The sequence below is a fragment of the Lepisosteus oculatus genome, chromosome 3 (genome assembly GCF_040954835.1).
Source record: "Lepisosteus oculatus isolate fLepOcu1 chromosome 3, fLepOcu1.hap2, whole genome shotgun sequence".
Lineage (NCBI taxonomy): Eukaryota > Metazoa > Chordata > Actinopteri > Semionotiformes > Lepisosteidae > Lepisosteus > Lepisosteus oculatus.
In genome coordinates this window covers 63,264,410-63,291,751 of record NC_090698.1, presented here as the reverse complement: position 1 = coordinate 63,291,751, position 27,342 = coordinate 63,264,410, and the positions used below count along the sequence as shown (strand labels likewise).

The window sequence follows — 27,342 nt, the reverse complement described above, 5'->3', positions numbered from 1 at the left end:
AAACAGAGTTATGAATACTTAAGGTTTGTAAACATTATAGTTTTTTCAATTTTATTTTTGTTTTAATTTGCAATAACAAACATTCAGATTTTTCAAAGTTAGATGACTGTTTTCATACAGCCTTATATACAGATAGATACAATATACAGTGCAATTCCTTATGTCTGTGCCTCAGAGATTCATGCATTTAAATGAGGACTTTTTTCTCCTTTGCAACCCATATACTGTACAGTACTACGCTTTTAAGGAAAAATATTTTATTAAAATGTATAGTTTAATACATTTTTATATAAATATAATATATATAAAAATACAAAAAGACTTGTCATATCATAGTTGCATTAGTCTATTCCCCTGAGTAAATACTTGGTGGAAGCACTTTTGACAGTAATTACAGCTGTGAATCTGTGGGGGTAGGTCTCTAACCAATTTTATACAAAAACTGCTCAAACCCTGTCAAAATGATTAGGGAACATTGGACAACATTTTAAACTGATGTCATAAATTAGTTTTATGGATTCTGACTGTGTCACTCCATTCATTCTCCTTTCAATCATTTGCCCTTTTGTTTCTTAGCCACTCCAGTGTGGCTTTGGCTATATGCTTGAGGTCATAGTCATGTACTTTTGCGCCAATTATTTTCCCTTCTATCCTGACAGGTACCCTTCCAATGAGAGACATAACATAGTACTTGCACCATCCTTCATGACAGGGATGGTGTTCTTTGGGTGATGTGTTATGTGTTATGTTGGTCTCTGATCAGTCCCCTTCTTGCTTGGCTGTCCAATTTGGAGAGATGGGCTGATCTAGGCAGGTTCTTAGTTGTGCCATACATATTCCACCTTACTATCATACTGACTGTGCTCCAAGGGCTATTCAAGGCCTTTGACAGTATTTAATACCATCAACAGATCTGTGCCTTTCCACCAACTTTTTCCTGGAGTCCTTTCAAAAGCGCCTTGGTGCTCAAAGTTGAGTCGTTGCTTTGAAATGCAGTACAAAGCAGAGGGAACCTGCAGAGACAGCTGAAAGCACAAGTAGTGGTTGTTAACTTGTAGTGAGTCACATGATTTCAGGATAAATTCAGCTGACACAAAACATTAAGTAAAATTTAAAATAAATAAAATCAAAGGTTTACCACCATTTTTGAGTTACTGCTGAGGAGCCCCAGCAAGACAGTAGTCAGTGAATGGCATGGTACAGCAGTCAACTCAGCAATGGATTCCACAGGATGTTTTATAACATCCTATATCAGAATATCAGAAGTTTTATAACAATTGCATCATGATTAAGTGTGAACTCTCTGCCATGTTATTCTCAGTTGAAGCAGCATGGAAGCAGTCCCAGATACTTCATGAGCTTAATTACTCTCTAGCTAAAGGCAAAATAATTTTGTTGAAGTTGCTGTTGTTGTTAAACGTGGGTGTAATTTCCCAAGTGTACGCTTCGTTATTGATACATTACAATATTATTTGCTGTGGATATTTTTGTATTAGATTTTTCACATCATGATACGGGAAGAACAGATTAAGGAATGATCAGTGTCATTCTTGAAAACCAATAACGTGATAATGGCATGAAAAACAAGGATGTTCTTTTTCATTTTTCAATGCATTCAGCTTTGTTTTTTGTGAGCACTGTTTTGTACATGAACTGGTAGTATTTAAACGATGCTTTCAAAAATGTCAAAGATGATAAAAGTAATAGCTAATTTAAAGTTGAAGATCTGTCTTCGGAGGTTGCAAGGAAAGATAGGATGGCATTATGACGGGTGGGGGAGTAGTGAAGTTTAACTATGTTTGCAATTCACAGCAAGATTTAAAATACTCAGAGAGCTCGAAACCATGGTTTATTGTGGTCCTAATGATTCCTCTGGTTAATTAACTTCTCAGTAAAATCATTAGGACTGCCATGATAAAGAATAAATAGTCATCAGTGTCTGGCAATTCATAGGTCATTACCCTGACTCCATACGAATGGACGACAGCATAAATATAGGGCAGACAGGACAAAGAAAGACAAAAAATAGGAGGAAAATTAAGACAGGAAGAAGGAACATCATCATCATTCATCATCTTCGTCTTCATCTTTCTCCAAAGATTTAGTCATGCAAGAAATCTTTGCTCTGATCAGTCTTGGAGACCACATTCAGACTAAGTATTCTGAGCGCTATTGTAAGAGAGCTTGAGATCGTATTTATTTTGGGAGATCTAATGTTGCGTATTCCTCAGGCTAACAATCTTCTATCCTATGATAGTGATGCATTGTTAAAATGGGAGAAATTCCCATTCACTTATGGTCATCCTTCTGTTTAGAAAGGGAGATTTAAGTCTGGATGGCATTCTTTTTTATTAAGAAACACATATTCTCTCTGTATACATTGTTGTGATTGTGTATTTGAATTACAGATGCAGAGTACTGGGTTTGTAGGCCTAAAGGTAATAGGACTCTGGTATGCACAGATTGGGCATACAATATGTGATATAGTCCAAATGGTGTACAGAACGTTGTGTAGTGCTGTGAGTTGTATAGGTGTGTCATTTTGTTTATAAATATTTAAATTATTACCTGATTTACTGTATTACTCATTATTTATTATCAGTGCTTTTATGATAGAGAATAACAACATTTTTCCTTAATGTTTGTTTTATTCCGTTCCCTGTATTGTTGCTTTTCCCCCCATAAAATACTCTTTTTTAAATATCTTTTATATTTATGGTAAAAGATAGTCATGATTGTTTCTGTATTGTGTGAAGACATTTGCTGTTTTAATCTCTTGGTATTTTCACAATTTAAGTATAAATCAACATAGAGTAGTAAACTGATTTACTATTTATAGTCTAAATCTAAATAAATTCATAAAATGATTGTTTGTCTTTATGCCATCTTTAGTTTACTTTACCTGTATTGCAAGCTGTTACAGTGATTTAGCATTGGGTTTGATGGCAGTGAGTCATTGTACAGTAGTTTTTTTAAGTGCAGCCCTTTTGCTTGCGTGCTGCTTCTTTCATTGAGAGCTTCTTATTGGAAGTCACTGAAAAGCCTTCTTGCCTTAGGCTGAGCTCTTCAGAACTCAGTGCCAGTATCCATTGGGACCCCATAAACAAATGAAAGTCTCAATAGGCACATGAAGCTTATTAGGCCCATTAGCATAAAAGTGAATATGGAACCAGTCAACCCCTAGCAGGTGGTGTGAGATGCCTGCAGCAAAACCCTAGTGCTTTTTGGTGGCAATATAGTGCTCAGCTCCAAGCACCAAAAGGTTTCTTTCATCCTGACTGATGTAGCGTAATGCTCCAATGGCAAAAGCCATATGCCTCTTGGTTAACTGGAGCACAATGCCATTACAGAATTAACAAAACGTGACAGAAATGTGAACATGGAGTGTGTAGAATGAAATCCTCACATACTTCTCCTCACCACTTACTGTATAATACCTGTTTAGTGCTCTCCAATTGTTTTACGTATTGACTTCACCAGCTTGAAAACATCCAAAATACAGTATATGCATTTAGGGCAGGACTGTAAGAAAATAAAATCAAAGGACAGTTATGTGAACAGTAAATGTAATTGTGAGAAAAATATTGCTAGGCCTACTTGACCCCTGTAGATTTTATTGAAGGTTTGAACCTCATTGAAGGTTTATTGAAGGTTTTATTGAAGATTTTATTGAAAGTGTATGACTTTTATGAGGAGGGAATTTGTTTCATGGCATGAATGTCATGTTTAACAATGAGTCAAAAACTCACTGATCCTTGAAGTCGTTCAGCCGTTTTGCTTTTTGTATGAGAAAGATGTGTTAAAAACTGATGTATTCATTGAATTATGAATCATGGTTAATATGACTTTTTATTTCAAAACTATTAAACTCTTCCACTGGATTCAGGAAAAAAAGGGTTACAGAGTGGAGCTTTAAGGAGACTGAAATAGATGCTCATTACTTCATATTGGTTGGTAATGTTATTTTCCTTTACAAATGGCATGATGTTTCACAGCTTTAGCTAAGAAACTCTATTTAATTGGGAAAGCCAAACATAAGAAAAATTGTACACAAGAAAAGGCCATTAGGTTGAAGCTCACCTATCAAGCTCTGTGAATAATTGATCTGAGAATCACATCCATTCTCATCTGAAATGATGAGGATCTCAGTCATTTTTTAACAGTTCATGACATCATCATAGCTGAGTAGCTTGTTTTAGACTCCCTTTTCCCTTTGCCTCCTGTTCTGTTTCGGAAACACTTCCACATTGTTTTCATTTGTGCCCTCTTCTTTGTGTTTCACTGTTGGTGCTGAAGAAGTCCTGCAGTGTAATTCGCTGTCCTGTCTCTGTTCAAGCCTAAAACAATAAAATTCTTTTAGACAAATCACTTGAGACCAGGATTGTCCCTGGTTGCACAACTTTAGAATGATTCCACGTAAGCAATATATATATTTTTTTGTGGTGTGATGACCAAAATTGTGAATAATATGTTAATGAAGTCTTACGGGTGCATTGTACTGCTTTAATATAACATCCATTAATTTTTTTATTTTATTTTTTTATTTTATCTGCAGTTTGGTCTACATAATAAAATACCATTTGCCCTTTTTATTGCTACCCAACACTTTCTTACAGTTGTAAATGACATAGCAACATAAACACTTACGTCTTTCTCATAACTTGCTTCTTCAAGCTGTGTTTCCCATTTTGTGTTTCTTCAGAGTAATGCACTTCATTTAGCTACATTGCCACCTGACAGATGTTTGCCTTTATAAATCTCTTTTTTTAATTTAATTGGCAATTTCTACAATGTCTGATAATCCTCTTAATTTGATATTGTTTGCAAATAGGACTAGTGAACCTTTTTTGTACCAGATTCTGGATCTTTAATATAAATCAGAAAGAGTAATGGTCCTAAAACAGATTCTGGTGGTACTACCCTAAATACATCATCCCAATTTGAACATTCATTCCGGACATGTACTCTCTGTTTTTATCCATTAATTCAGGTGCATGCATTTCCTATCATGATGCATGCAAAGCAGACACTGATTTCCTCCTGTATTTTGAGAATTAACCTTTCATGAGGAATTTTATCAGAACTTCATATCAGAGTATTGGCCTTCTGAAAACCTTTACAGCATAACTTAAGAACAAGCAACACCAATGTTTAATTAATCCATATTGACTGTCCTCTAATGTCCCATTACCATACAGATGATGCTCTAGTTTAGTTTTAAGAATTGTGTCCATTAATGCAATAGAGGAAAGGCTTACAAGTTTATCATTATGAGGTTCAATTTTAGTAACCTTTTGGTAGATGGTTGCAGTACATGACATACAGTACATTAGCAATTTCCAGTCTATGAATATTAACACCATTTTTGTTGTTCATAGCAGGGCTAATGGCCAAAGGCCTCTTGTTTCCTGAAGTACAATTTATAAGCAACACCAACTGCTCCTGGATGTTATGTTTGTCATCTCCCTCATCCAATTGTGAAAGGTTGTTTTTCCTAAAAGTGTGCCAACCTTAAATAAATATATGAATTGGCATCTGGGGGAGGAGATAGACATAGGGAGATACGATACCTGCTATTTAATATTGTTTTTATATTACTACACATTGTATTTCCTCAAGCTGCTACTGGGTTAATTTTATCAGATTATATTTTGGTTTGTGATAGAAACAGTGATAAGATCTAGCCTGATGAGTGCTATGGTTCTGTTATAGACTTTATCTACATCCGCATACAATAATTTGAATATTGTGTGATTTTTTTACCCATATATACATACGTTACCCATACTCTTTTTAAGTACTGTACGTTGAAATTTGTATTATAACCTGAATAGTCTAAGGGATATTGGTAGGCTGTTCCTTTTAGTAGATGAACTTGTAGTGCCTTCCTGAAATATAGAGAAATCCCATTTCATCCAGAATTAATCATTGAGTCATAATGTTTTTTTCTTCGTTTATAGTAAATGTTTAGATGTCTTATCTGTTAAACATTGAGACCATACTTTATATACATATAACTCATATCTTATATTACATGACAGTTGCTCTGCTTTTTTGCAGATTGTAAAAAGTAGCAGAGAGACCCGAGACTCAGAAGATGGCTCCAGACAACACACAGCGAAGCTACTCCATTATACCTTGCTTCATCTTTGTAGAAGTAAGCACTTATTGATTTCTGTAGAAATGCATAGTTATTTTAATTTATTCAATTTAATCATTATACAAATGTATAAAGCTAAAGACTAAAATGTCTTGTATTGGACATTCATTTATGTATACATTGCCGTGAAAAAGTATTCCGATTTCCTTTAGTATGCAAATTGTTGACACTGAATGTTTTCAAGTCTTCAACTAAAATCTAATATTAGATAATGGGAACCAGAGTGAACAAATAACTAATTTTGTTTTTACTTATTTCATTTATTTAATGAACAAAGTTATCCAACACCAACTGGCACTGTGTGAAAAACTAATTGTTAAATCAACCCAATTAAAGGAATAATTTAGAGTCAGGTGATTGATTACAGCCAGCCCTGCTCAATATATACCTTACTTATTTTGACCCTTACCATCAGACTCAAGTTGCCAGCACAAAGATTCAACAAGCACATTATGCCATGATCAAAGGAAATTTCTGAAGAGATCAGAACAAAAGTTGTTAATATCTATCAGTCTGGAAAGGTTAGAAAGCCATTTCTAAAGCCCTGGAACTCCACTGAACCAAAGTGAGAGCCATAATCTCCAAATGGAGAACAGTAGTGAATTTTCCCAGGAGTGGCTGGCCTGCCATAATTTCTCCAAGGGTGCAACGAAAAATCATCCAGGAAGTCACAAAGGATCATAAGACAATATCCAAAGAACTGCAGGCTTCTCTTGCCTCAGCTAAGGTCAGTGTTCACGACTCCACAATCAGAAAGAGACTGGGCAAAAATGGGCTTCTTGGGAGAGTAGCAGGCGGAAACTACTGCTAACCAAGAAGAACATAAATGCTCATCTCTCATTTGCCAAGAAGCACCTGGATGATCCCCAAACCTTTTGGGAGAATATTCTATGGACACATGAGTCAAAAGTGGACCTTATGTCTGGGGTAAAGCAAACACAGAGTTCCACAGTAAGAATATCATACCAACAGTCAAACATGGTGGTGGTAGTTTGATGGTGTGGGGATGTTTTGCTGCCTCAGGACCTGGACGACTTGTCATAATTGAAAGAACCATGAATTCTGCTCTGTCAGAAAATTCTTAAGGAAAATGTCCGGTCATCCGTCTGTGAGATGAAGCTGAAGCGTAGTTGGGTCATGCAGCAAGACAATGATCCAAAACACAAAAGCAAGTCCACATCAGAATAGCTAAAAAAAAGCTAAATTAAAGTTTTGGAGTGGCCTAGTCAAAGTCCAGACCTAAACCCAATAGAGATGCTGTGGCAGGACCTCAAATGAGCAGTTCATGCTCGAAATCTTTCTGACAATGTTTCTAAATTAAAGCAGTTCTGCGAGGAAGGAGTAGACTAAAAGTGATGTGAAAGACTGATATTGAATTATAGGAAGTGTTTGGTTTCAGTCATTGTAGCTAAAGTGGTGCAACCAGTTATTAAGTGTTATTGGGGGCAATTACTTTTCACACAGGGGATATGAGTGTTGGATAACTTTGTGTATTCAATAATTAAATAATAATAAAGAAAGTGTTTTTTGTTCACTCAGGTTCCCTTTATCTAATGTTAAATTTTGTCTAAAGATCTGTTAAGATCTGTGACAAATATACAATAATAGAGGAAATGAGGAAGGAAATACTTTTCATGACACTGCACAGTATATAAACAGCCCTACCCTACCCATTATTAGAGAATGGGATGTTCTGTAGGAGTGACACATTCTGAACAATGCAGTGGGCATGACCCAGAATGTCATATACCAAGTAATTCCTAATGACTTTAAAGCAGTAGCAGACCATGCCTGCTGGCTGTGATGTGGACAATAAAACTGATATATGACTGTACAGTATATAAGATATATAAAATCATACCATATACAGTATCTTGAAGCATGATATTCAGTAAATGTGCCTCTCGTGCATTGCAGGAGACAGTAGTTCAGACAGTGTTCAGGTTTTACAGGTTGTGTTTGGTAGATCAAGAATCCAACAGAAAGTATAAGTCCTAATGATTTGCTACCCTTTATAAGAAAAGGGGTAGTCCCTATGGATTGGAGAATTGCAAATGTCCTCTGCCCATCCACAAGAAGGGTAAGAGAAATGTACTATGCGGTTTAATTATAATACCAATGAGCCTAACCTCTATTACATGTACGTTTATGGGAACATTTTTAGAGCTAAACTAGAGAATCATCTTTACAGAAATTTGGTATGGAAATTAGCAGGGAAAAGGTAGATCTTGCCTAATCAGCTTGGAATTTGTTATTTGAACAAGCATCAACAGCAATGGATACATACAGAGTATGTGATAAGGTATATTTTGATTTTCAGAAGGCATTTAATGAAGTTCCTCAGAAATGATTAATTCTTAAATAACAAGTAGCATTCAAGGACATGTGAGTGTTTGTTTTGAGAAGTGGTTAATAAACAGAAAACAAAGTAGAGATAAGTGGTTAATACTCAAATTGAGGTGTTTTAACTGGTGGGGTACCACAGGGATCTGTACTAGTACCTCTGTTCTTCCTAATTTATATCAATGATTTAGATTCTGGGATAGCTTGAATATTGAAGCTTGTAGATGATACAAAAAAAGGGTGCATTAGCAGACACTGTTGAAGCAGCAAATAAAATTCAGAAACATTTAGATAAAATTCAAAATGCATGTGGGTTGCTGGTCTGTGTTCACTGTGGCTTGGTGCAAAGTTTACAGCATGGAGAAAGCAACAATACAATGTGAAACATTGAGTGAGAAGAGGCGTCGTATAAAAAGGCTGAGGTGTTTATGTTGGCATAATTTACATGATTACAGAATATGAGGCACTTCTTTCTGTTGTGGGAGTATGGAACACGCTGCCCACTCATGTTGTTGAAGACTATACTCTAGCTTCTTTGAAGAAATGGCTGGATGACATCCTTGGATCAATTAGCAAATAACTCCCAAATGGGCTAGATGGGCAAATGGCCTCCTTTAATTTACAATATATAAACTTTCTAATTTTATTATGCTGTTCACATACAGTGCCTATAGAAAGTCTACGCCCCCTTGGACTTTTTAAAATTTTATTGTGTTACAACATTGAACCATGATGTATTTAACTGATAATATTTGCCACTCATCAACACAAAGTACTTTATAATGTCAAAGTAAAATAAAATCCAGAAATTTGATTAAATGTAAAATAATATTATGTGGTCTGTTTCTGATGAACACTTGATCATATAGGACTCTGTGAGATTGATTCATATTCTTAGCAATGGTTTCTCACCATTTCCTCAGTCACTCACAAAGTGTCATAATATGTACAGTACTATCATAATTCCTTTCACAAAAAATCAACAGTTCTAGTCCTCCCTGTGAGAAACTCAATGACACAAACACATCTGCATTACACTGTCTGCAAACTGTCTCAAATCATTCTATGGACTACTGCCACTTGCTCATTAAAATCCAACAGTATATAAAGGAAATAAATATTGCAAAACTATTAAAATATTTTAAAATGTTTAATTTATCAGTGGTCGAGATGTGTATTTTAAGAATTTATTTTTCTTAATCAAAATATAGGTTTCTTCATAAACTACTGTGAATATTGAATGACTCTTACCTTACAACCTTTCAAAGTGTGTTTTGTATTATTTTAATGTACAATGTAATGAGAATAAGGAATTTTGATTGTTTTCTTGATGCTTGTGATGTATATTAAATAATATACAGTATATACAAAGAACCATTATCATCATCACAAAATTAATGAAGTGAGATTGTGACAATTTAAGGTGTTTTTTTCTTTTTCCATGCTGTGAACTTTTCAGCAAGCCACAGTGAACACAGACCTGCAAGAGGTTTAGAACTTTTAGCTATCCTATTTTCTGGGTTTTTGATTTTGTTATAAATGAATGTCCTCACATTAGTTGCATAAATAATCTATCTAACTAATGAGAGGACAGTGTGTAAATCATTTTCAGTATGTAAAAAGATTTGAAAAAAATTATCCTCCACTTTGCATAGGAAATGCGGAATATTAAATATTCAGCCTAAATGAGCTGTGTATTGCAAGCAAAAAAGCATATGCTGATTCATAATTACAATTATAAAGTACACATATGCAAAAAATAATGATCGAATTGTAATAAAAATAGGGTTTTATTTAAAATAAAGAAGATGCAGCACAGCAAGTGAATAAAACTGTTAATTACTAGACATCCCTATCATTAATTAAACAGTTAGCTGTAGCTTTACAAGAGCAAGCAATCTTAACTGTAAGCTTAGAATAAATATTCAGACCTTTTAAAGTGTTAATGTACATCTTCAGAAATCCTGTAAAGCTTCTGCATGTCAGACATTTAAAGCCAAAGCACCAAATCAAATATTAAATATTGCTTTTTTTTAATACAGTAGGGTTTTGATGTTTTGAAGGTTTTGTGCAGATAAATGTCACAAATAGTCAAATTGGCTTAAACCCAGATCTAACCATATACAGTTGCCTAATGTACATTCAGTAGTATGTATGGTTAAAACATATTGTATGTAAGCAACCATCCCTTATATAATAATTTATGTACTAATGCATTGGCTTTAGGTTAATTAAAATAACACCAATTAGCCAAACCAGTAATAAGAAACCTATAGTTATCAGCTAAAATAACATAAATTCATCCTCTGTATCCTGCAGATACCTGCACTCTCTCTCTCTCTTCTTCCATGATTGGTCACCGGGCTGTAATCAATAGGGCATTAAACTAGGTTGTCAGTAAGACTTAAAAGATTGTCTTCAGCCAGTCATTCTCCATCCCATAAGTACAGAATCAGGAGTATTACAGTACATTAAAACAAGACCACGTTCAGATGCGGCTGCTGGGTAGTGGGTACTTGGGCAGGGGACAGGAAGAGGCACTCACAAGCATATGCATATGTACAGTACACATAATCATACATATGTACACATACAGTAAGTACGCATATGTACACATAATGACACACACATATGTTTACATACAAATATGTACACATATGCATATGTACATGTCTGTACATATGCAGATATGTACACCTATACTGTACATATGCACACATAAGTACATATTCACATGTGTAAACATACAAGTACACATACCTGTATTCAGAATACACACTTGATAATATACTGTTGCAATTCGCAGTGCACACACTGCATACTGCACTGCACTTTTTTAAAAATATTCTGTTGTTGGACTATTTTGTAAAACCACCAGGTGGCCAGTGAATGTTTCACACAGCGTCTGGAAACGTGGACTATCGTCAGAAAATCCCTGGTATAGAATCCCTGTCAATGCTGAGCCCCATTCTATATTTTTTTTCCAATTATAGAATGTAAGTTGTATACTGTTTAGACTTTTACTAATTTAAAACTATGTATTACAGTATGTTAAATATCAGGTTAATTCAAAAGTGGATCTATTTTATAAAAACAAAATTATTCAGTGGATATATAAAAAGTTATTAATATACTGTAGCTTGTTGTGAATGTGATTTGCTTTTTTCTGGTTTACATCAGATTTGAGATAATCTCTATTTAGTCTTAATGCAATGAGTAATCAAGAAACAATTTAACCTTAATTTAACTAAATTTTGATTTAAAAATATGTTTCACACCTACTCTTCTGTAGTGGTAATATAGTATACCTGATGTACATACAGTAGGTGGTAGTGGTAGCTAAATATAAAAAAAACACGTGCACAACAATATTTTGGAAACATTTTGATGTTCATTTTAACTACTTTTGCTGTCTTTGTACAGTAGTTGTAATGGACTGTAATAGGCTAATGTAGCGCATTGTACTTAAGTGGCAGTTTAGCACAGTGGTTTATACATCTGCCAGCTACACAGAAGGTGAATATTTCGATTTCCAGACAGACCATTGCTTTGTTTTTTTTTACCTAGCCAGATATACTGTATATAAAAAATAGTTTATTATTATAGCTTGTTGTGAGTGCGCCTCTTTCAGTTTTACATCCACATTGGGAAAATCTGTATTTTGTCTTACAGTAAATTTCAGCAACAAGTAATCAGTAAACAATTTAACTTGATCATGAAAAATAATTCAAAAGGGTTTAGTTAGGATCCATCCAGACGATTCAGTAACATCAGACTCAATGAAGTACATTGGACTATAGCGGCGTGATAAAGCAAGAAAAGCCATTTCATTTTGAATGGAAAATGGGAAACATTTTTTTTACACAGAGTCGTTACCATCTGGAGCAATATTCTAGCCAGTTTGTTGAAGTTTAAACCCTGGACTCTTTCATGAAACAATTGGACACAATTTTAAAATCAGATAGATTCTATCAAATAACAACCAAAAGCGCAAGATGGGTCAAATGGACACCTCTTGCTGGCAACTGTTCTGATGTTCTTATACTTACATATGACATGACACTGCGCTGTGCAGAAACCTTGCTTAGTTGTTGCTACTCTAAATTTAAGTGCTCATGACTTTGATCATAGCAGTAATGCAGTGTAGTTGTTAGGGTTTTAGATTTGTACCTGTAAGCTTGTGTGTTAAAATCCCAGGTGATGTACTCCTTTAAAATATCCTAGTATATAAATTAATGGAAATAAGGGTTGTTTTGGATAAAAGTGTAAACCAAGTGATTAAAGATAAGATTGAAAGTTTTAGCCTTCACACTGTAGGAAGACGTGAAAATACTGTGTAGTTCAACTTGACTTTTTAATGAGCACTCACTTTTTATTTTGAAGTTTACTAGATTTATTATTTCTAATTTGACAGGTTCCTCATGGGAAGTTATCTGGTTTTAGGAACCTGTACCAGCAATGGCAGGGCATAATGAATGTTTCAGGATTTGAGGTTCCTTTTATTTTTGCCCATAATATAAATATTAATATTATATTATGTGATACATAATAATATACTATATATTTAGTATTATTAAATTGAATAAAAATCTGAGCTAATTTAACGTTTTTTCATAGAACGCTGCAGCATTTCCCTGGCCATAGGAAACCTGTTATTTTTAAATATCTAAAAAGTGCTTGGCTCTAACCTTCGGATTTGTGCTGCATTAAGCTATGGCTCTTTGTTTTGCAATAATTGTCATATATTGTAAGATCTGTCAATTTACAGAACCAAATCGGAAAATTTGTAGCAGGTGGTTAACAGCATCCGTCAGGATTGATTTGCATTTTGTGCATGTGACAGATCTACTCGCTCATCTCAGTAACATATGTTGCATCTGTTCATAGTTCAAGTAAAAGAAAGTGTTACTGTCATGAAAGAGGTTACTTAGTACTTGAGTTGTATATTCATCCATTAGCCGAATGGCTTTTGGCAGCTTTTTACTCTATCTACCAGAGGTAGGATTTGTATGGCATAAATTAAGTATGGATAAAACTTAAAACAGAGAATGATTGTACTAAAGAAAGGCTTGTACCACCCACCTGTGTTCCTTGTACTTCCTTTCAGGCAAACAAATTCTGTAACTTAATCAAAGGAAAAAATGTGAAATGTCTTATTTCTTGGAGTGTTACCGCTGATAATGAAATTAGGCTTTTGTTAGATAGCTGCAAGCAAAAACTATATATACAGCTGTATGCAAATTTTGGGCACCTCTGGTCAAATTGCATGTTTCACAGAATCTCTAAGTGAAATGAAGTTAGTAGATCCTCTGCAGGGTACAAACGTAACATATTTCTCCATGTTAAAATGATTATTTATTTTCATTTATTGCTGAATTTAACAAATTGAAAGCAACCTGCCAGCAGTGGAAACAGACAGCTGTGCAAACAGCAGGCCATGGAATGACCTGGACATAGTTTTCTTCAACATGCATTTTTTTAGTACTGTATTGTTTTACGTTGTCCTACTGGAAGATCAACAATTTTGGACTGAATTGTGGAAAAGAAAAATGTTGCCTCAAGAACTTCAGCATCGTATCACTAAGTAGTAAGGTTGCCTCAGCTTTTACCAAATGCATTCCTTTGTGAGAGTAGATTCCTGTCTTCTATCTCCACATGTTGTCTTGCGGACAGCTAGTGGGCACTAGCATTGGCTAGTGAATGAAACACTCTACCTTTCTCTCTGCTGCTACCCCAGATGTTCTCTGGCCAATAGCTAGCAACCATTTTTCTCTTCTATCGACATTTTACTTATAAAGGCTGCTGAGAATATATACAGGTAGAAATTGAGATATTTACATAGATGAGACATGGTAGTCATGTGCTGATGCATGCAGTATTTCTTCCTGGACTTCTTATAACATGGCAACTGAAATTTAAAACATGTCTGAAAATATGAAGCAGTTGGATGTGAAGTTCCTGGCCTGGTGTGTATTTCAAAATGTGTTCTTCTTTTCTCTAAACCAGTGAGCTGACTACGGCGGTAGAATGTCTCATTCTCCAGGTAGCATATCATTTAGTGTTACAATAATAATCAGTAACTCCAAATGTGTAGCACTTTTCATCCCAAAAGATCTCAATGCACTTTATATCTGGGAAAGGACACAATGCATTCACCACTGAGGTGCAGCATCTACAGTAGCTTTCATATTGCCACCTGTTTAAACAGCAGACAGGAATTGAGACCGATATATGGCAAAGCAATGTTTGATTCTGATAAATATGTTTTTAATTATTTAAGAAGTCAGATCTGTTAAGTTTTAAAATAAATGCAAATTTTAAAGCTCATATAAATACATGCCTAATATCTCTGAATGCATAAAATTTTAGCAGACTATATGAATTATATTGGTGGAACTTTGCCTCCCTCTAGTGGATAATAGAATAATGTTATTTCATAATATTTAAGTGTTAGCTTGTAAATGCAAATTCAGTGTCTATAATGTGGCAGCTAAAAATCCCAGATTAATTCATGATAAATGTGGCCAGTAGTTGTTTTCTAGTAAGTATAAAATTATTCCTTTTTTATAACTTAATCACACCTTTATTTTATTAAAAAGTATAATTACTCTGTCATTCTGGACTCTATTTTCACATAAAAGGGCTTATGCCACAAGCTAGAAGAAACCATTAAACCCATGTAGCTCTGTTTAATTGTTAGTCGCTAACTGATCAGAGGATCTTCTCCAGTCATATTGATAGCGACATTGTGACAAGCTAATGGGTGTGTCGTAATGGGATCTTTAAAATAGGCAGGTCCTGGGCCAATAGACACAACAAACACAGCTATTAGATTAAAAATCACTAGGGCAATTTCACACTGCAGGGGAAAAACTAAAAGACTATAACCATATCTCCAAAACAAAGCTCCTGACTACACTTCTTCTTGAGTCTAGAGAGAGATGAGAAGCTAAAGGCTTCTTATCGGCCTTAAAACAGTACACACATCTCCCCTGAGACTCTTCTCAAACAAGGCTTTTGAAAGTTCTTAAAACATTCTCTTCTCCACTGAGATTCTTTGCAAACACTTCCAGTTGTTCAGACTCACAGATTCCTTTATCTTTGATCACCAGTCAGATCTTCGCCCCCTGGTGAGTGGTGCATACAGGGGTTCACTCCTACAGACTGACTGACACAGAACACCTCTGTATTTTTTAAGCAGTCACCTGACTGTCACAGTCTCCTGACCAACTGACGTCCTGCTCATTCCCCCAGAGGAGTCTGGGAAATGTGGTCCCGAATGGGCTGCATTCTCACGACATTTCCAACCAATTAATTCAATTTTGTTTATAAAGCACCATTTCAATCGTTCCACCGCATGGCACTTAACCCAACTCCATCCAAACACAATAAAAGAAAAATGAAAAAAGGCAGAAAAAAATTAAACTAAAACACAATGTGATCTGTATAAATATGTGAAAGTATTCATTTCAACACCATAAAATTGAGAAATTTCTTAAACAATCCTGAATTATTATATACTGTTGCATCTAGTAAACCATCTGAGATATTCTTTGTTTTGGGAGCCAAATTAATTTAGAAAAAAACCTCTCAATTCATTCTTCCATTTTTGAACCGTTTCATCCAGTTAAGATCCTGAGCCTATCCTAGCCAGGAACAGGTGCAAGGTGGGATACGCCCTGGATGGGTCATCAGTCCACCCCAGAGCACCCAAAGACACAAGCACAGACGCTCATTGTCACACGAAGGCCAATTTTCCCACATGCTAATTAACCGACAACTATGTTATTGGATTGTGGGAGGACACCAGAGCACCCGGTGAAAACCTACATGAACACAGACAGAACAGCGATGGTGGGCATAGTCACACCCTTCTGTGGAATAGTGGGACCAGTATAACAGCTACCGTATGTTACATTTTAAAGCGGTGGCTATATTATGTCTTTTATATGTTTACATTACATATTATATATGAAAGTGACCAGCCTGAAAGTGACCAGCCTGTAGTATACCGCAGTGTGCTTTCCTCTGAGGTGTGCTTGGACATGCATTCAGGATATTCTATATGGCTGCATCTCTTAATAGGTTTATGGTTTTTAAATGATGTTTAAAACATGTACTAAGCAAGAAATTCTGTCAAATAATTGAACTATGTGCAATGCTTATTAAATTTTAGGAATATACAGAACATTTTCTCTTTAAAAAAACAAAGCCATCTTCTCTGTACCTTATTAGAGCTGTGGCAGCATCACTTTAATACTTTCCTCAGAAAAGCTAAGCTTTCATATTAAAAACCAGCTCTGAAGTTTTTTTCAAAGAGGTAAATAAAATGTCTGCTTCAGCGGTAATTAAACTAAAAATACTTTTTATTAGCAAAAAGCCTTTGATATTTTAGCTTTTTCTCTGTCACTATTCAGAAAAGAAAACGAAGTTGCTCTGACTACTTTGAAGATGATTTAATTAATTATTGTAACCTCAGATTATTAGTTGTCAGCTCTTTCATTTAAAACAGGTCATTGCTGCTAAAAATAATTCTTGGAAAGTGCTTTTATTTCTTTCCCCAACAGTCATCAGAATAACATAAAAAGTATCCCTAAATGCTTTGAAATTGTCTTGGATATCAGGAACGTGACATTTTCTTAATTCATTAAAAAACACTTACTGTAGTATTTATTCATTTATTTCCATTTATTATTAGCCAGATTAACCAATTAATAACATACTTATGATCATTGTGAATGTATGTATCAAGCACTTATTAAAGCAAAGGACAGGCATTTTCCGGGTACCATTGTACAATAACTGGAAATAGCCAGTGGAAGTTTTGCGATCAACAAAACCCATTACAGTTCACTGAAATTTGTGTTAGAAATTTATGTCACTGAAAGTGTTTCAGCAGACAGGTATACTTAACATTCACTGTCTCTTAAAACTTTACATTATTACTACTACTGAACATAGCTCAGCATTAATAGATACTCCAACTCTGTTCATAATGCTGAGATTCCTTGTGACTGTGTTCCAAAATGTTCAGTAAAATGACATAAGGAAAGTAGAATAGAATAAGAAAAGTTGTCCCCACTACGTTTTGTTCATACTAAAACAGGTTTTGTTTGCATTCATAATATTTCCAGGCCACACTTTAGTGAATACCATCAAAAAGGTTCCAAGGTTGGTAATATTCTATATATAATACAAGTATTAGTATTTCCTAATAGGTGCTCCAGACTGTCATATTTAATTCACATTGCTCTTGTGTACTGTTGATTTAATGCAAATTTTATTTTACCACATATCTGTTTCATAATTCATTTAAACATTAAGAGCCTACATATAAAAATACGTATTGATAGGTCAGCCCAGAAGACTTATGCCGAATGAACAGTGAAATACTAACCAGAGGACAAAAAGGGGAAACTACAGCATATGGAAGTTATGAAAACAAGAGGCTGTTCTCAAAACAAGGGTTTATTGGAATATGGAACAAGCCACCCAGCTTGTTATTGGAGCTGATAACCTAGCTTCTTTCAGGAAAGAGCAGGGTGAGATCAAAGAAATAATGACTACCAAAAGGGTTAGATGGCTTTCTTATATTTTTTTATTTTTGAAAACTCTTGCTTTAGTCTGCCATGTACGAAGTACAGTGCATTCATATATTGGAAACCTATTTGTTTAAGTGAACTAGAATCATGTAACTAATTGAAGTTTTGGTAGCTGAAAATAAAAATAACCGAAATATACAAAAAATCTGCATTTCCTGTCGTGCCACTAACATGAAAGAATCCCATGAAGTAATACCCAGAGATATCCATTCTATACATCAACTATAATATTAACATCATTTCCTACAGACTGTCTTCATCATATTTACACCACTGTTTTGCAAGCAATAATTAAAAATGTTAAAATGCTTTGAGCGGTACATACTGTACCTCAACAAAATAACAGCAAATTGCAGTATTAACAATTTAAATATATTGATCTTAATATAGTGCAGACTTGTATTACCTACAATGCAATTTACAGAGCACAATAAAAACAATTAATAAATCTGTTTTCTAATGACAGTTTATTCAGAATTACTATTAAATCTGTATACTCTGTATACTGTATGCAATTCAAAATAATTATTTTTGTGTTTTACATGATGTAATCATTGTATTTGAAGTAAAGTTGTCACTAGTATGCATACAGTATGGTTAGAGCACAGAAATAATGGGTTAATAAACATTCAATGCTATACGTAGCTGTGGTACTTTAAGGATTCACTGCTCCACCTGACAGTCCTACATCGGATTGTTCGGATCATCATATACATCGCATGGTATACCGACCGACACCTTGTATATTCTAGATGGCTTAATCTGTATTTATGTGTGACACAGAAAAAGTCAAAATTTTGCAAATTAAACGGTGAAGTATAAAACACATTTGTACACATTTATGTAAGTTGGTTTCCTTGCATTTATTTGGTGTTTTTAATGTGCAAAACACTCTGGGAATGCTATATTTTTTGTACAAAAATCTTACATAGAACATAATAAAGTTCACAAATAAGGTGATGTTATCCATCCATGGATTTAGGGTATATGTAGCCTGTTTGAAAATTTGTAAATAATTGATCCAAGGATCTCCAACTATTCCTTTAAAGTTTCCATGGTAAAGGCTTCGGTATGTTCCATTCTCAAGTCAGGGCTACGTTAAGGGTTCTTAACCATCATAACATGTCAATAGTTAAAAGCAGAAAAAATATGATATGTACACTGTAATTTATACTATTTACAAACATGATCTCTTCATTGGACCTTTTTTGTCATCAAAGTGAACAGCAACAGCAGCAAGAAAAACGACATCTTATCATGTGGATGCTTATTAAGTATTACCCACAGGGTATCCCCCTGCCTACAGTATAGGATGAGGAGGTTGAAATCCTATTGAAAGGGGAGTTAACCAAGGGGTAGCTGGAAATGTGATGGAGCTGTGGTGTGATATACAGTATGTGACAAAAATGCGAGAAGATGTGTGCAAGAGATATATATATAGCACAAGTCGGTGTAGATTGTGATTTACAACAGCTGGGCAAGATTGCCTTTGTCTGTCGTTACCATTCCCTAACTTCAGTTAAGAACTTCCATTTCATGAGCAATAACAGCATCCAAGCATCAGATGCTTTGTGAATGTTTACTGAGTATTTTAGTTATGGCTTAACTGGCTTGGTTAAGAGGTATCCTCCTTTGCATAAGAAGAGCATTGACTCTCCCCACCCCCCCAAAAAAAAGTGAAGCCCAAGATCACCAGTGCAGAAACAGAGACGTAAGGAACGTACAGGCACAATCTGGAAATGTGTACCTTATGATAAAAGTGAAGAAAGCTATAAAAGCTATAGGATGCCCGCTGACAGAGCTGGAGGTAGGATGGCGGACAGACCTAGGACCAAGGCCAAGACGGAGGAAGGCGGAGTCGCTCAAAAGAAACACGTAAATCCCAAAACCCCCAATGTAGAACCAGAGACAAGGAATGTACAGGCACAGCATGAAAATATGGACATTATGTGAAAGAAGAAGGCAGACATTAAAACCTGTAAGAAACCTGCTGACTCAGCCAGACATAGGATAGATCAGGGGCTGAGGAGCTGGCGGCAGGAGAAGAAGAGGCTCAAGGGAGGAACCCGGGGCCTAGTTTAACACTGGGTAATAGAAGCAGAAGAAAGAGCAGAAGAATGAGTTGCGATTAAATTATCTTGAAGGGAGGAAGCAGATTTGTGGCTTGAAATTCTGAGGACTAAGTATTTGGGACAGGATAATGAGGAAAACAAGAGGAAGCAGGAAAAGTAGAAGAAACAAGAATGGAAGGCAAATAAAAAAACAGATATAGACTGAGAACAAGAACATGGGACAAAGTAGAATGGTTGGTCCTTTTGCTGGTAGCAGCGGCGGCCAAGAGGTCCTTCTGTAAAATTGTATCTTGCTATGGGCGGAGTGACAGCAGTTTGCTTGTTATGAACTTCTAAAAAATATGAAGAAAACAGTTTTCTTTGGTGCATTTCTTTAAAAGAGGTTTGTGAGACCCAGAGAAAATTAACATGTTTTTCTCTTTAATTTTCATTTTTTGCTTTCCTGTTTGTTTGGAGCATGGTCCATGTTTAAAATGAATGTGACAAATTTGACAATGTGAATTAAGCTGAATATTTTTCTCTTTTGGTCTGTCTTGTGTTTTCTTTCCTGTTTGTTGTTTGGAGCATGGTTCACATATAAAATGAATATGAGAAAAATGCAAGGTGTGGGGAAAAGTTATATATAACAAAAGCTAGTAATGATTGTGAGATTGGCTTGTCTGTGGATATCCCTCCAGAACGTTTGTTAAGAACTTTCCTACATAATCAAGTTGTGGCTATTTTGCTTGTCATTCCAGAAGTGTATCTGACGGTAGTAATTTTTATCATGGCCTCTTGGGTCACTTTATTCTTACCTTGAGGACATTCTAATGTCTTTTACTTTTCAGTTTTTATGTAGCAATTTTTAACAGTAGAATGATCAGAAGAACTTCTTAATGCTCTTCCATTCATTAGTTGCATTATCTCTTAGGGTTTGTGTTATGAATTTCTTAAGATGACTGTAGTGCACTTAATGTCTGACATCTCAGCCTATATTTACAATAGCCTCTAGATGTACTAAGACTGTTTTAAAAAACTAATACAATAAGTCTTTTCAACTTTTAGCTTTCAATTGAATTGACACTCAAGGCTACTTTTAGAAGAGTTTATTTTCACCCCTACCCCCCCAAAAAAAACAGTCAAGACTTCATTTTTCATTTGTTTTTAGATCCCATGTTGTGTAAATACTTTTACCATGTGTACTATACTGTATCTACTGTCTGACAGCAAGTACAGGTAACCTTATTGATGCTACTATTGCTAATACTGGCAATCTCACTTGAAACATAAAGCTGTCACTGAGCTTTAGATATCTCACTTTTTTTAAAATTAAATCAATTCATTGTATTTCCTATATATAATAATTGAAGTCTTAGTGCATTACTACATTAATGAGATCAGTGCATACATCTAACCCATCAAGTGCTGAAATATAGAAGAGGTTGAAACCTGACCTGCCAAAGGTATAAACAAGAAATAACTCATGTAAATCTCACTTGGAGTTGGTGGATATCTGGAATCTGCCTATTGACATTTGGTATGTTTCCCAGTCTTACTAAGAATATAGCTTAATACCTGGTCTTCTTATTTCATATACTGTAAGGTGTTTTTTCTAACCTTGAGATGATTTCCAAATAATTGGAAGGCGATCATTTCTGGCCTAAATGTACATTATCTGGCTTGTCTGAATATGAGGTTACAATAGAGTCTGCTAGATCCACCTACTTCTCTCACATCATTGAAAATCACTATAACAACCCCAGACATCTTTTCTCCACCATCAACAGTTTGCTAAAGCCAAACTGCCACCCCACATTACCTGTCTCATTACAACTTTGCAACACATTCTGAGATTTCTTTAGTTCCAAGATCGACAACATCCGGCATAACACTCTCTCCAATATGTATATAATTTCCATATCTCCTCCGTCCTTATCCAACTTTTCTGGTTCCCTATTCTCTATCTTCTCTCTTCTTGACTCGGCATCCCTCAATAAATTAGTTACACACATGAAACCCACCACATATATTTTAGATCCCATTCCCACCACTTTATTTCAGTCTTGTTTCTCTTCTCTCTGTCCCATTGTCCTCAATATTATAAATGAATCCTTGAACACTGGTGTTGTACCAGCGGTCCTCAAAACTGCTGCCATTACCCATAACATGAGGTAAAAAAAGCCTAACATGACTCTGGACAATCTAAACAATTGTCGCCCCATCTCCAACTGACCCTTTCTTGCAAAAATTCTAGAACGTGCTCTCACATTTCAGTTACATAACCACCTAATGGCAAATAACCTTTTCGAACCCTTCCAATCTGGCTTCTGTCAACTTCACAGCATAGAAACTGCCCCGCTCAAAGTCACTAACAATCTTCTAATAGCTTCTGATTCTGGTTCTCTTTCTATACTCATCCTTCTTGATTTCAGTGCTGCTTTTGACACTGTTGACCATGACATCTTACTTTCTCGTCTTGAGACTGTGTTTGGAGTTTCTGACACTGCTCTCAAATGGTTCAAGTCTTACCTCACTGATCGCTGTCAGTTTGTCTCTCTAGATGAGTATAGGTCTGAAATTGGTCTTGTTAAGTCTGGTGTTCCTCAGGGCTCAATGCTGGGGTCCCTTGCTTTTCAGAATTTACATGTTTCCACTTGGTCAGGTTTTAAGATCACATGGCCTTAGCTATCATTTCTATTCTTATGATACTCAAATATACATCCATACCAAACCTGACACTGATGTGGCTGTTTCTATTCTATCTAATTGCATCTCTGACATAAAAATTTGGATGACTTAAAATTTCCTTCATCTTACCTGTGACAAGACTGAAGTCATGCTTATTGGCACCCCACCAACTTTGTAAAGCCAGTCCTGCAACCCTACCTGTATATGGTTCTGTACTTGAGCTTCAGTCTAAATTTAATAACCTTGGGATGATAATTGATTCTGGCTAAACATTCAACCCACATGTGCAGCATATTGTCAAAACATATTTTTTCACCTCAGAAATATTGCTATATGTTATAACTGTGGCGGAAAAGCTGATCAACACATTTGTGTTCTCCCGAATTGACTACTTTAAGGCTCTACTCGCTGGAGTCTCTAAATCTACATGTAACAAACTGCAGTATGTCCAAAATTCGACAGCCAGAATCCTGACCAGGTCTAATGCATGTGATCACATTACTCCTATCCTGGAGTCCTTGCACTGGCTTCCTGTCAAATTCTGTGTGGACTTTAAAATCCTCATGGTCACCTATAAGGCTCTGCACCTCAGCACCTATCTGAACTATTATCGCCCTATTCCCCACCTCGCAACCTTCGCTCTTCTAATTCTGGTCTCCTTACTGTCCCCCAAGCCCATCTACATTCTGTGGATACAGGGCCTTCTCCTGTTATGCCCCCAAGCTCTGGAACTCTCTCCCCAAGGATATCAGAGAGTCACCTTCTCTAAACTCCTTCAATTTCAGACTCAAAAGCTTTTTCTTTAGAAGAGCCTTTACTTAACTGGTTCCATTCTTTACCTCTCTGCTCCTACTATACTTAGTACCACCATCCACGGTGTGTATTATAATTTCGTTTTATGTTCTGTATTTTTTTTATTTATTGTTTTGTCATTCTGTAAAGTAACTTTGAGCTTTAAAGCCATATTTAAAGTTGCTATATAAAATAAAGTTTTGTATTATTATTATTATTATTATTATTATTATTATTATTATTATAATGCTTTCCATCATAAACAAGGCTACTAAAGGACATTACATTTTTGCCTAGGGAAGCCCACAGTGGTAAATAGAAGTTTATGTATACATATTTGAAAAGCAGAAAGTTTTAACCTCTAGCATGATATATACATTATATATTAAGGTTAATCAAATCTACAGATCTGTGCTGAAAGTTACCTTGAAGAACATTCTTCTGTAAGAAGAATATATATATATATTTATACATTATTCAGTGTCGGATAATATCAGTATAGGAATCTGTATAGAACATCATACATTAATAAATACTGTAAGTTACAGAGAAACAAGACGTTTTTGTTTTCGACCGGGTAACTGGGTAGGAAAATGATTCATATATAATGTTCATCTGTACACACTAAACACAATTGTATTTAATTAATCTTTTTTAAATATAAAATTTCTTAATTATATTATCATGCACTGTAGGTGCTCTCTGGTTATGTTGATTGTTGTCCAATGCTGTATTTTAAATTTCTATATACACTATGTACAATGTGTAGAAATAAAGAACCAAGTATTTTATCAATTACTTGTGGACAATAAATAGCTTCATTCTTGTAAGTCATTCTTTCATTACTCTGTTTTAATATTGAATATCTGGTAGAGGGAAAAGAGGAAAAATATGCTCAAAGCAATATTTTCAATAATAAGCCATTTAATTGCAGTCTTCTGATATTTCCTTATATATCAGATTCATGCACTAAAATGAATAAATGGGGTCGTCTTTTATGCCTCTAGCCTTTTGATTGTTTCCGTTCACACTGGGGAGTATCGATGGCTCATAAATTGATTCTCCTGTGGATCATTGTTAACAAAGAAAGCTTTAGAATTTCCCTGGAATCATACTTATTTGAATACCACCAAGTAAGATTAGGAAGCATGGGTGGCTTGAAAGCTGTCAGAATCAGAAAGTAAAGCACCTTTCTTGTTTTCAAACTCCTGTATTAAAAAGCAAATGAGATCATTACTTTCAAAGGAAAAAGTAAAGTACTAGGCACAGGAAAAGAATAGTCATCTGAGAGCATTTCTTACAAAGTAAAATGGTTTATGTCCCCGGAAGCAATTAAATAGATGAAAGTTACACAATATTCAACAATTACACTACATATTTTGTAGTGCAGACTTAAGAAAACTTCAGTCTACTGTAAATGGATTTTCCTGATTTATTACAATATACAGTACAATATCTCCAATTAGATAAATTTGAGATGAAGAATATAGGTTAATATGTTGTAGATAAATGGTTTTATCACTTGATAGCAGATTGATTGCAGAAATTACTTAACATTATCTTACTTTTTAACATCTTCTTAAATGTCAGAGTTAAGGTATTTCTTAATAGTGTGATGGCTGAGTTCACTTTAGCATCTTTATGTTCTAGACTTCAATTCCTCCTTGCAAACTATTACTTCCTTACTCAACTATTACAAACTGTTCATGGGCTTTCTGAACAGTTGTGAGTGTCTTAACAGGACTGAAAAGAGGAAAGAAATCCAACTCATCATAACTTGATCACACTTCGTTGGCTGAAGTAAGAATTAAATATCTAAAAGATGTTTATAGGATATGCATACAGCACTGTGCTTAGGGCAGTTCACAATAACGTTATAATAAGTAGATGAGATACCTCAAGGAAACAATGGTTTGTTGTCTTTTCAGTCAAAAGTTATAAAATTATTGTAAATTAAAGATATTAACAAAAGCAAATCTAAATTAAGAAATATTTTTAATAGTCTACACTTAATTGGCTACATTCAGTGTTTCCATACTAAATTAAATTAAATATGGGATTGAGATGCATCTCCATGATTGTTTATGACACGCATTTGCAAACTTACTACAAAAAAACGATAAATTAACCAGATAATAATGGAGCACTAAAAAGACAGATGGATGTTTCCTCACTATGACTTGTTTGTATGTCTCCTCTGCCCGTGCTTTTTTTGTTTGACTTTTTAATGTTTCATTGGTCTATAAATTTATTGTGTGGTTTAATCTCTTTTTTATTTTAAAATAATCAAAACTGAAGCGTTATGCCTTGTAAATGACATACAGTAACTAGAGTATATCAAGCATGTGTTTATCCTTTTCCTGTTCCGCTAATGGGAAATCGCAGTCATTTAATTTCACGGATGGGATGTGTTCATTTTTTTTTTATTTCTCACTTTAGATAGATTTCTTGATTTGGAATGACACAGCTTATGTGGAATACAAAATGTCAAGGCAAATACTATTATTCTTCTCAGTGTTTTGTCCCAGAAGAGTCTGTCAGCCCATCTGTTGATGGAGTCCCAGCTAACAGAGTCATGCACTGTTCATGGCTGCAGCCGGGAATTGATCTGTCTATTGTTAGAGACACTCACGTGTCCTCTGATTAAGTTGTTGGTGAAAGCATCATTCCTCTACAAGTCGTGCTTGTGGTCTCTCTACGATTTCTGTTGTTCATGAACACATTCTGCCACAAGGTTTATGTAACAGATGCTACAAGGTAGAGAGGGAGCTTGGAGCTTGTAACAGTGACAGAGAGCAAAAGAGAGGGAGATGGGGAGGGAGAGTCTTGAAAAAAAAATAGAAAAATAGCAGCATTCAGAGAGATATATAGGCACATTATAATTGGGGGCTACAAGAGCTTTAAGATCATCTGTTCACTTGGTGTTTGAGACTAATGCAAATGTGCAAATATGCTGTACTTTCAGCTCGTCATCATGGCTGGGACTGTTCTGCTGGCCTATTACTTCGAGTGCACTGACACATTCGGGGTGCATATTCAGGGTTTTTTCTGCAATGACGCTGACCTGATGAAGCCCTATCCTGGAGTGGAAGAAGAGAGTTTTGTTCCTCCTCTCATCTTGTATTGTGTAGTAGCAGCTGCTCCCACAGCTATCGTAAGTACAACTGTGATATCTTTCTGTTGTTTATTAATCAATGTAGTACTTAAGGGATTTAGATTTGTTTTAAAGTATGTGTCAGTTGGTGTAGTTTGAAGTGAATATAATTTAATAGAGCATGTAGACATATACAGAACATTTCAGAAATATGTTGTAAAGTGAACATAATAGAAGATCTCTGACCTTGATTATAGATCATTAGATCTTGCCCATAAAAAATGCCACAAAAACAATCCAAATAAACTTTTATACAGTCATGAATTTTAACTGTTTTTTTAACATTACTATTATCAGAACACTGAATATTGCAAAAGTCTTATTAAAATTATTTTAAAAAATCAAGAAAAAGCTTCTACAGATTTAACATTAATTTTCACTTAATACATTAATTGAAGTAATACAGAGGTAAATTTTTAAAGTACATTGTATTCTTAATGTTACTGTTCACAATCAGAACAAGACTTGTAAGAAACAATGCTAGCCCTGCTTTGTGTAAAGTAATCCCCCACTCATTGCAATCACAGTTAAGGCTGAACTGTATCTCAGAAG

The 27,342-nt window shown here is 35.1% G+C and overlaps 1 protein-coding gene across 3 annotated transcripts in view; it reads left to right on the top strand.

The window, feature by feature from the left end:
- plppr1 (phospholipid phosphatase related 1) overlaps window positions 1–27,342 on the top strand; it is a 73,429-nt gene that overhangs the window by 26,532 nt on the left and 19,555 nt on the right. The window contains exons 2-3 of one of the 3 annotated variants that reach the window (XM_006626568.3): window positions 6,061–6,157; window positions 26,602–26,790. In XM_006626568.3, coding sequence (XP_006626631.1) covers window positions 6,098–6,157; window positions 26,602–26,790 — 249 coding nt within the window. In that variant the 5' untranslated portion in view covers window positions 6,061–6,097. Of the gene's footprint in view, window positions 1–6,060; window positions 6,158–26,571; window positions 26,791–27,342 lie in introns of those variants that run through there. The other 2 variants (XM_015361205.2, XM_069187342.1) reach the window with 2 other exon arrangements.